This window comes from Euprymna scolopes, chromosome 4 (assembly GCF_053919585.1).
Source record: "Euprymna scolopes isolate OS-2025 chromosome 4, ASM5391958v1, whole genome shotgun sequence".
NCBI classification, from domain to species: Eukaryota; Metazoa; Mollusca; class Cephalopoda; order Sepiida; family Sepiolidae; genus Euprymna; species Euprymna scolopes.
Genome location: NC_136485.1, coordinates 97058253 through 97070391, shown reverse-complemented (window position 1 = coordinate 97070391; position 12139 = coordinate 97058253). Strand labels below are relative to the sequence as shown.

The window sequence follows — 12139 nt, the reverse complement described above, 5'->3', positions numbered from 1 at the left end:
AAAAATTTTCAGCATAAGAAGAGCAGTGGTCTATATTTACAAATTCTACTCATTTGAACGTTTCAATTCTTCATTAAGTTTCACTAAGATTAATTTTTCTATATATAATTAAGATCTTTTATTATTTTAATCACGTATCTTTGTATAATCTTTGTCAGGTTTTAAATATGTATTTCTCAGTCAATTTTATTGAGTTGTTGGGTTTATATATCTACTTCATGCATCAGTAGGTATTTGCTTATTATACTTTTTGAGGCCATTTTAATTAAAAAAGACATGTTTATATGTAATAATAATAATAAATGATACTACAAAAACAAAACCAAAATCAGACAGACTTATCTAGCAAAAGTTGACCGGTGAGCAGAACAAAAACAGTAATCCACCCCCCCCCCTCCCAAAAAAACCTTTGTGAAAGTTGCATAGAGGTGCAAGTGTGATGCAAGAATGTTTTATTGGTCTTGTTCATATCATCCTTGAGATGCCTGCAGTTTCTGCAAAGAATCTGTTTTGTTGCAGTTTCAACGAGATAGGACTGTGGTTCAGGGCAGGCTTATCTGACAACTGCTGGAGGCCATTTTCTTGTATTCTGGTCTTGTACTCGTACCAGTTGTCTTGTACTTAGATCAATGAGATCCTTTACATTTTGATCATGAGGCTTTTTCTGCAACAACTGTCTTTGAATTAGGCAATCCTGAATTTACTCTTTTTGGGCATTGTTGTTGATGATTTTGTGTGGAGATTGCTAATTGATTCAATAGAAGGTTCTCTTGGAGATGGGGTGACATGAGCCATCGGAGTAGATCGGAGACAGAGTAAAACTCATGTCTATGTCTCAGTTGCATAAAATGGCTTTCTTCATAGCTGCCTTGATGTATAAACTGTTCTGCCATGTCATTTGATTGAGGAAATCTGGTAGAAAAGGTGATGTGCTCAAAATCTTATTTTGGGGGGAAATTCCCCTCAGAGGAGAGCCAAAATATGATTCATTATTGCTGATATGCTTTTCTGGGACTCCTTGTTGAGCAAAGATTTGCTTGGTAAGATTGATGACTTTCTCACTCGAAAATTCCCTTAGTTTATAGATGAAGTGGTATTTTGAGTAATAATCCATAATAAGGAGATAATTGTATTTGTTCAATAGCCACGATTTACTGGCATCTCATGCGGCAGAAAGGATTCAGCAGTTTGGTATTTCTGTTGTCCTTCACATTGCATTATTGTATTATCTTCTCAGTGTCACTATTTATGCCATTCCAAAAATTTGAGGTCGCATTGATTTAAGGATCAATATTCCTGTCACCTTTGAGCAATATACCATTCTCTTTAGAAAGCTCATCTTTATAAGATCAGTTATAGCTGGTCTTTACATAGTTCTTTGTGAGATTCTGGCCACTCTTGAAGAATCTGTTCTTTCAAATCATCTAGTGTTGGGTCAGCATTCATCGCTTAACAGATCTGTTGATTTCTTTGCTAAGAATTGTACAAAGTCTACTTTAATGTCTAAATCAATGACTTTTTTGTTCTTTTTGTTGGGGAGTCCAGATAGTCTATCTGCCAGTAGCATGTCTTGCCTAGTCGATATTTGATGACTATATCAGATTCCTGTAATCTTAATAGCATTCGTTGAAGTCAACGAAGTGCTGCTGTTAGATCTTTGAGACAGATTACTCACAAGCTTATGATCACTTTCAACTTCGAATGAACAACCATAAATGTAGTCATTCATATTCAAACACAACAGCTAAGAGCTCTCACTCAATATTGACATTGCGTTTTTCTGTTTGGGTCAGGGATTTTGAAGCAAAAGCTATAGGTTTGCTATCTTGAAGTAGGATGAAACTCGTATCATTGACTTTTAAGAAGGGCCATAATAACAGATTAGTATTTCCTTTATATCTTGCAGTGACCTTCTGTAGCTCTGTTATATTAGTTGAACTAGGGAGTGATTTTTATTTCCTCCACTTTGTAGGGATCTTGGTGTATCTCACTTTCGTTGAAGATAGTGCCAAATAATCTGACATTTCTAACTGTTAAATGCTCTCTCCATCAACATTCGTCAGTTGTGGTCGTGTTTCTTTTTGTTTTTCCAATTACATTATCAATCAATGCTAAAGTTTCAGTGCACTTTTCTCTGATCATATCCATCTTCTGTTGGAAAACATCTTGGCACATAAAAACAATATCTTCAGAAACAATATCTTCCAAAGAAGGAGTTGAAGGTAGTTAACAGTTCTGACTTCCTGTCTAGCTTTATTGATCAGTAGCCATTTTTTGCATCGAGCTTAGAGAAGAATTTAGCATTGGATAACTGGTAACAAAAACAAATACTGGCAAAGTTTAGAGAACAACTTAATTGTTTTCTGCTTATACCACTACAATATTTTGCGTTTTTTTTTTTTACCGATGTATCAACAAGATACAACACAAAGCCATATTCAGTTCATAATGGCTGCATTGTAATAATGGTGAATCCATTGCATTCAAGGGCAAGTAACTCTTCTTGGCTAATCGGAAGGAATAGTAATAACTCATGACATGACAAATAGTCACCTATAAAGTATTTTTGTTGGATTACTTTTATTTTTACCGTTTATCTCTCAAACAAAATATATGTACGATTTCACATAATAATATCAAAATTCAAAACATTTTTTAATTCATTTTTTCAATTCATTAGTCAAATTCTCCAGATACAAGTCATTCCCATTTCAAATTGTTTTCAATGCATTTTTTTAATCATTAATATCAATATTTTGTCTTCATTTATGAATAATTATGGCTATTTTTTCCTGTTCCTAAATTTGAACCGATTTAATTGATGCATTATTATCTGCTTTTTATACAACCCTCTTCATTGTTAAGTGAAAGCTGCCACTGCTTTTTCTATGTTCTTCAATCTCAAACTCACTAATCATCCATATCTACATTTCAGGGTTATTAACAATCCAAGGTTGAGGAAATGGCTGAACGAGATTGAATATTTCAATACTAGTTTCATTTTATCAGAGCAAGAATAACTAAAGAATTCATCCATTTCTGAATTGGTCTGATTGTATGAAGAAACAAAAAGTAACAATGTCAAAACACATTGTGCTTACAGTTGTCCATTTGTATGCTTTTGTTTTTCATGAAAATTGTCCATTTTGTTTCTGAAGAAAATTTTGTTAAATTTCCTTTATATAGAAGGTGACAAAATATCATATGAGATATCACATGACAAAATATCACAAGATAAAATATCACAATATAACATAAAGTGACACTATAATTCAGACAAAATATCACATAAGGCGACACTATGTCTGACAAAAAGACAGTAAGAATACAAACTCGTAACTGTTGAATCTGTCTTACTCTTACTTACAAAAAAGCAACCAAACAAAAGTAACATCAATTACTTAATTTTTCGAGATTATCTCTCTTGAATAAGAACTCCATAATTTTGAGATAACTAGTAATCTAAGTTTATACAAAAAGATTTTACATGGAAAATGGATTTCTGATCTTTATTTTATATAGATTTTAATCTTTAAATAATTTCTTAAAAACAAAACAAAAAAAAACTCACTATTCCTGTCTGCACTAGGCAGGTCAAATGATTGCATTTTTTGTGGGCCATTGTTTTATAGGTTTTTTAGCCATTAAAAATAGCCGCTAGGGGGTCAAAATTGAAAAAGATTGGAACTTGGCAGGCGTAAGTTGACTCTTGTCTGCATGTGCAAATATACATAACAAATATATTTTATCTATTGCATTTTGGACTTTTCTATATATATATATATATATATAAAAGCGAGATAAGACACTAATAGAAATCAGATGAAAAATCCAGATAGATATTACTTGAAGGCCAAAAAGGAAAAACTCAATATTTAAATTCTTAAGAGCAATATATAAGTTTTGTGGTTCAATTTTAAATTCTGAAAAAACAACATATAGAGACATATATTCAATTTAAGAATTGTTTGACAAAAGGAATATATAGAAGGAGTTATTTTAATTTCCTTAATCCATGGATTTTCAACAATGGCTCATATTATCAGAGGAAATGGACTACCCAGGTTGTATCAACTTCTATTTTCGTATAATTTTCTCCATATAATTATCCACAACCACTCAAAAAACTATTTTCAATAATTGTGCTGAAAAGCAAAATAGCGTCCATTCGCAGCTGAACATTTTGCTAACTGCATTTCATTTCCTCTGATGATATGAGCCATTGTTGAAAATCCATGGATTAAGGAAATTGAAATAACCCCTTCTATATATTCCTTTTGTCAAACAATAAATTCTTAAATCGAATATATGTCTCTATATGTTATTTTTTCAGCATTTAAAATTGAACCACGAAACTTATATATATATATATATATATATATATATATATATATTAAAGTCAAAAAAGCAATAGTAAAATATATTTTTAACTACTTCTTATCCATCTGATGATAGCCCTGGTGTGCTAAATGTTTTGGTTTTAATTCTAGCTGATGGCATCCATTTTTTTTTTTTTTACTTTAAAAATCATTATCGGCTACAATATAAGACTTGGCTCTATAATAATAAATACGAAATCTGCATAAATAATATTATATTTAATCATATTTTACAATCAGGTGTCCTGTTCTCTCTCTCTCTCTCTCTCTCTCTTTCATGTTTGGAGCAGAATCAATAGTGCATGATCTACATAAGCTCTATCATCAATATTAAGCAATCCCTTATGACTAATACAATTATATTATCACTTTCTTTTAGTATTGTACTTGATGTTTGAGAATATAAAAATTACATTCTTGATACAAAACATGCTTAATTCTTGATATGCAACAAGTTTAATAAAATTCATAAACCTTGTTTTATATGCATACTACAATAAACTAACGAATGGTACTATAATTATAAGTTGTAACAAACAAGCTTAACAAAAAAATAATCAAGAGCAGAACAAAATCGAAAACAATTGTATACAATAAACCAACAAAAAATATACAAACTATAATCAAAGGCAAAATCGCTTTTTCTTTCCACAAGATTTTTGAAAATATCTCTTTAAGTGATTTCACCTCAATACATGCCTGTTAACTTCTAATCATTTTAAAATTAATATCTTTTGAAAAAAATGTTTGATCAAAAAAAAAGAAAAACAAAAAACATTTCATATATTAAATTAAAAATGGAAACTATTTGTAAAACATATTGAATAGAAATGCATTTAAAATGTAGATTTTGAAAAACATTTCTACTTTGATTACTAAAGATTATACAATAAACGACAAAATTATGGAAAAATATGAAAACTGCGTTATTTCATGGAGATTCTGTAATAAAGAAATGAGTAATAAATGACGAGGCTTAATTAAGAGAAAAAATAAATTTGTTGTCTTTTTGGGGGAAAATATATTTTTTAAAAAAAGCATGTAATTGTTCTAATTAATCAATTTTTTGTTACTTTTTAATCAAGAATCTTAAATGTAATAAAAAAGAAGACAAAATAACTAAAATTAATCTTACTCTTTTGTTTGGGGCTTATGGCTAATTCACATTGTCAGATCACAAAAGTTAAGCAACATTGAACTTGTTTAGTATTTATCTAAATACACTCAATGCTGCTTAACTTTGGTGGCCATTTTGAAATTCTATACATTATAAACAAGCACTCCACTCGAGTGTACTATCTTTACTGATAACAGACTGTCAGGCGATTTATCCAATTTCATATTTTAAGCATTAGTCCTTGGAAAAGTGCTTTGTTTTTACTCCTTCCATTTGAGACTTCATTTTCCTTTTTCTTGATGAAATGGTCTTTTAGTTTGAACTGAAAATGTCAAATGTTTCAAACATAAAATATTAGTTACAAATAAAAAAAAAGTGTATTATAAACACTATAAAAATCTACAAGACATCTGTCTTTCTCTCTTGCTGATCAGGTTTAAATTGACAAAAGAGTTTTTTTTTTCACTTGATTTATTCAAGGAATAAAATTAGCAGTTCATCCAACAATAACTGGTTGTTTATTGAATGTTATACCGGAATCTTTTACAAGCGAAAACATTTGTGTAAATATGTTTTATTGGATAAAAATTTTAAATTACAGAAATACAAATCCTTTGCACAGGCTGTTGAAAATGAAAAAAAAAAGAAGCACTTTTTAAAAAAAATTAAAAAAGATATTTAAAATGTTAATTTATCTGTAAATAAAATCATTTTGTCATTGTTAAATTTCATTTAATTCTTCTGAATCACAATTTTTTTATTGAGTCAATATGTTTTCTTCTTGAAAAAAATTGGAACTTGGCAGGCGTAAGTTTGTTATTGTCAATATGGAAATAATAATCACATGTTAGCGGCGGATATATAGTAGTTATTTTTTGTGCCAATACTGTTGAGAAAGGTATGAACATGCAATCCACTCTCCCAAGCACACACACTTGTGTTTAATTAATCACTTATAATAAGGATTAGTATTAAAATACTTTAGTTTATGTTTATGTTTTGCAAAACAGATGAACATAAGAAGACTAACTAAAAATAAAGGAAAAAAGCAATAGATAATATTTTTTTTTTCTCACACCAGGATAAGGGTTAATGAGGGTCAAGGGGAACATGTAATCATCGTTAGTAGTGGTAATTTGGTGAATTGAATTACTTAAGTTAATCAAGAATTTGTTCACATTGTATTTGAAGACAACCATATTGCAAAAGCAAAAAAGCAGAACAGAGTTATACAGGCGTGCAGTTCTAGGAAAGAAGCTTTGTTCATGAAATCTACGTTTAGGTTTAGGTACAGATAAAGAGTGGAGGAAATTATTGATAGTGGTTTCAATTAGATGAGTGTTTTTTGTGAAAGTCAGGACGGGGGAACCATAGGCTGGAGCTCAGATGAGCACTTGCCATGAAAATAACAATAAAGCAGAGACACAACATCTCTTCTCTGTGATCTAAAGATATATATATATATATATATATATATATATATATATATATATATATATATATATATATATATAAAGAGGTTGCAGGAAAGAGAAATCTATTTTGAACCTTGTCAAGGCAGAATAAGTTGCTTCTAGCAGCTTACCTTGCCCAGATGTGGTAACAGTACAACATCCTTGTTTTCATTTCATATATATGTGTGTGCGTGTGTATGTATATTTGATCTGACTCGGGTAGATTTAGCAATTCATGCTTTGGTGAAGCACAAATGAACCATAATTGACTTTTGCTCTTTTACTTGCAAATTACAAAAGGTCCCCAAATAAATGTGGTGGCCATTTTTTAATGTATCCATAAATAAAATGGTTTACTTGGTAACTGTTTCAAATTGATTATGAATTTTAAAACTGCCAAAAGGAAAATAATTTGAAAAAGGGTAAAGGACAAGTATGTTGGTTCATTTGTGTTTCTAAACTTTGGCAAACATGAAAATTCTCACGGCATCACATAACCAAAAAAAAAGATGAATAATTTTATGAAAACTCTAGAAATGCCTTTTTTGTAGCAAATTTGCTGACAAATAGATCTGAAATGTGCTGGAAAAAATGAAAGGATGGATATGTCACTAAGAAGGAATTTGTTCATATTTGGAGCAATGAGGAGTTGGGAATAAGTAATAGAAGTGGAATTTATTAAAAAATCTAGTGATAATGATATAATTTATATCCCCCTTAATGGATATACCCAACCTATATTTCTAATGGGTTCTTTACTTGGAACCAGTCATTTGAAAATTTTCTGTTCATGACTAGTTTACTGTTAAGTATATTTTATTCAACTTAATAGTTGCTTTTAACTGGGCCATCCTCACAGCGGTTCTAAATACTATTTATAAGAATTTTTTAAGGCATTAAAAGCATTTTTAAGGCATTCATTAAAATCTTGTCAGTAGGTAAAATATAATTTAAAATCGTTTTTTCTGTCAATCAGATTTATCTACCCTTCAGTTAATCAAAACGTCAACCACATCTAATAGCTACACTTTAAAACATATTACTGCAGATAATCAGGATTCTGGCGATTTACACAAGTTACTGTAACACTAGTGGGGGAGTGGATGGAGATAGGAACTCCTCTCAGACAATACATGGTTCAAAGACTTAACATTATAATTATAAATAAATGGATAAATAAATGAAAATGGATTTTATTTACATACATGAATACTTCTTGACAAAATACAAAGACATAAAATGGACACAAACATAAGTATATGTAATTTTATAATTAATAAAATGTTGCTGAAGAAAGCAACTATGTGTTATCTGCATTTTTTACAGGATATGATGAAGTGAGAAAAAATCTGTCAGAGTTTTGCAAAGATGATAAGTCTGCAAAACTCTGACAGATTTTTTCAACAGAAGAAAAAAAATATAACACAAGTAATTAATAAAAAATGTTGATCACCAACCTCTTTTACATTTTGGGGTGACCATAAAAATTGTTTGTTTTTTATGTTTTGAATACTACATGGAAATTGAATAAAGCGAAGAAAACCAATAAATAACAAATATCATATCCTCAAGACACACACTTTTCAAGATTTTTATTTTTTTTTTCATCTGAATCTGATTCTAAAAGAACATATATGTTGCACTTTCAATAAAGATAACGTTTCAATGTTGAAAAGTTGCATGATTAAACCAAAAACTCACTATTTTCTTTATTTATACTTGAAAATAAAAAGTGATGATTATCTGTGATAAAAAAAATTCCTTTTTGCTCAACATTTTTGGCTAACAAATTGTGCCCAAAAAAATGTGATTCAAAATGTAAATGTGTGTTTATTTTTCAAAAGATCAACAATTCTCAATATTAATTTTCCTGAGAAGAAAGTCATCATTATTTACATTGTTCGATTTGGATTCTCTTTGCAGCAGCATTTCAACAGCTGAACTTTCTGAATATGTTTTAACTGAACTCTCAGGAAAGGATTTTAGTATTCAAAATATTGAATGAAATTTCCTAAATCAATAAATCTATACAATTTTTTTCATTTTACAAATTTGGTGACATATAACTAAGTTTAAAATTGCTTCAGATTTAGATTTTGCTTCAGATTTAGATTTCTTAATTGCAAGAAATCTAAAATTTCTTTGCATAAAATCGAATGATCCTTGGAAATAAATCAGAATCATTTCATCACTAAAAATGGAATTTCATTATTCTTTAACAATTTTCATTACTTTTTAACAATTTTTCCAATTAACAAAAAAAAAGATCAAATTATTTCATTATGTTAACTTCTTTCAAATTATTCATTATATTAACTTTTTCAAGAATCTAATTTCTGTAAATTCAGTAAAACAACAGCAAAATACAAATAAAATAAAAAGTTCTTATTTTAAAAAATTCATTTGCTTACTAAAGACAAAATTTGGTATACTTCATGAGGAAAAGATAAAAAAAGTATTACAAATGTAATTTGGTATATTTTATGAAGAAAAGATAAAAGTATTACAAATGTAAGAAATAACACAAAAAATATTCAATAAATATATGATAGAAAGCTAGAAAGAGGGAGTACAGATTAAATGAATGGAGATTAAATGAATTCAGGTTCAAAATCCAATTTTTCATTCTGTTTAATGCAAACAGCCTTTCTTTAACATAAGGTTAAATTTTAAATTTAGATTAAATCCATTATAAATGGATGTGAATTCTCAAAACACTACTTGAACTTAAAATCTTAGCAAGCTCCTCTTACAAACCTAACTTGAAATTACATCAAATGTGATGATAAAGTATTTTCTAACTTAAATACATTGTAATACATAGTATAAACTAAACTTGTGCAATTTTTCAGTTCATGGAAATGCAATTCTTCTTTGTCAATACATTAGAAATTAAATGCATGCATTAAAAGTTTTAACTCTGCACCGGTATTCAAAATGCGCCTTCATTCATTTTATAGATATATTTGTTTGTTTTTATATAACCGGGGAACATGGAAATTCGTATGTTTTACTAAACACAGATAAACCATAATACTTGATAATTATTGATTTTTTAGGGGTCACAATATCGTAAATATACATTGGAATATTTACCTTAAATTAAGAGATTAAAAAATAGCTGTGTTCACTTTGAAATTTGAAAGTAGTTTATTGCTTGAATTAAAATTTAAAAAAATAATGTCAATTCTCCCAAACCAAAAGAAAACTCATTTTTTCATGTGCCCCAATCATATCAAATTACAAAATAGTCTATAATTCAATTTTGATATTACTATCTTACCTAATGAATATACTGAAAAATATGTTAAATAATTGTGAATTTAGATATGCATGCAGTTTCACACAAGTCAATGCTACTGTCTTCTTATAGATTTTTAGATGTTTAATTCGAATATAATATTGTTCACAATGTTTAATGTGAGCATGGTTGGTTTTTAAACCATTTCTTTTTTTTAAAATCATTTCGCTGAAAACAAATGGTTGGTTTAAAAAATCATTTGGCTGAAAACAAATGGTTGGTTAAAAAACCCACTGAAAAAAATAGTGAAAACTGGCTTATCCTGGTGTTAGACAAAATAGATTATTTTGTCCATTATACGAATAATCAACTTGCAAATCAATAAAGGGTCGACTCGATAAATGATGCTGCCTGGCTCTGTTTTAAAACACAGTCCACCCTTAAAGCATGATGCATGATTATTAATTTGTTGTTGTTTGTAATCTTTGTCTTTTTTTTATTCTTCTCTACTAGAAGTTACACCAACAAAAATGTTACATGAAAAGAAACATAAATATTATTATTACAATTATAACAAATAAATCAGATCAGATAACTTTTTTCTGTTGTGAACGTTTTTAAATAAAGAATTTAGAATTTATCTCTTTGTTTCTTTTTAAATTGTTTGGTTTACAGATTTTTGTATATATATTATATGGAAAAATGCGCGCATGAAAAGTAATATTCTTAAGATTTTATTAAACCTGGAAAAGTAAAGGACAAGAAATTCAACCTGGAAAAGTAAAGAACAAGATATTCTAGTAAAGTAAAAAATAAGAATTTTTTAGACTTAAAATATTGCAGCTAAAAATACAATTTGAATATTGATAAATATATGTTGTAGTTTATTGTTGAGTTAGAAAGAGTGTCAGTCGCTGGATTGAACTTATTTCCCCCCTATTATTTGCATATATTTATGTAGTGAAAATTGTTTGAATAAAATTAATTCATTAGTTAGTTAGTTAGTAGATGGAATTAATAATTTTATAATTTACATAAAAATTAATAATTTTATTATATCATAATTATGATCATTTAATTCTTTCTAACTCAACAATAAACAACAACATATGCAAATAATAAATAAAATATTTATCAATATTCAAATTGTATTTTTAGCTGCAATAAAGTCTAAAAAATTCTTACTTTTTACTTTACTAGAATATATATAACTTTTCCAGGTTGAATTTCTTGTCCTTTACTTTTCCAGGTTTAATAAAATCTTAAGAATATTACTTTTCATGCGCGCATTTTTCCATATAATCCATGATTTTTCCAGGCATTGCTATTGTATTAATATATAAATTTATAATATTTATTAATGATTGTCAAAAAAAATAAGCTCTCAAACACACATTTATGCAATATTTATCATTCAATCACAGTAGTTCCGAGCCAGGGTCTCTACCGAGACTGCGGTTCATGCATTCGTGATCTGTATAGAGCGTAAACTAACAAAAAGAAGATGGCACTCGTTGGAGCTTTTGACAACATACCCTTCAGTAGTATGTTCAAGTCGCTACGAGAACTCAATGTGCCACCAGTACTCATCCGATGGATTGAGTATATGGTGAGGCACAGAACAGTTCAAGTAGAACTACTGAGGGCAACTGTTAAAAGGGAAGTAGTTAAATGAAACCCCCAAAGTAGAATTTTATCACCTTTACTATGGAACTGTATGCTGAATCCTCTTTTAAAGGAGTTTAAAAATAGGAATATTTATGCCCAGGCTGATGCTGATGACATCGCAGTGCTGGTCGCAGGTTCAAAAGCATCATTGGTCAGACGCATTGCCAAAATGGGACTACATTTTTCATCAAATGTGATAACGAAAAATTTGAGTTCATTCAAAGAATATGTATATCATAGAATTCACTAATATTTTTATAAATTCACCATTTTTTGCTAT

The 12139-nt window shown here is 28.9% G+C and overlaps 1 protein-coding gene across 2 annotated transcripts in view; it reads left to right on the top strand.

Moving 5' to 3' along the window:
• LOC145269054 (voltage-gated potassium channel subunit beta-2-like) overlaps positions 1-3479 on the top strand; it is a 1304007-nt gene extending 1300528 nt beyond the window's left edge. For both annotated transcript variants that reach the window (XM_080124659.1, XM_080124661.1), the window contains one exon: positions 2936-3479. In XM_080124659.1, coding sequence (XP_079980785.1) covers positions 2936-3020 — 85 coding nt within the window. In that variant the 3' untranslated portion in view covers positions 3021-3479. The remainder of the gene's footprint in view (positions 1-2935) is intronic.
• Positions 3480-12139: the final 8660 nt, after the last annotated feature.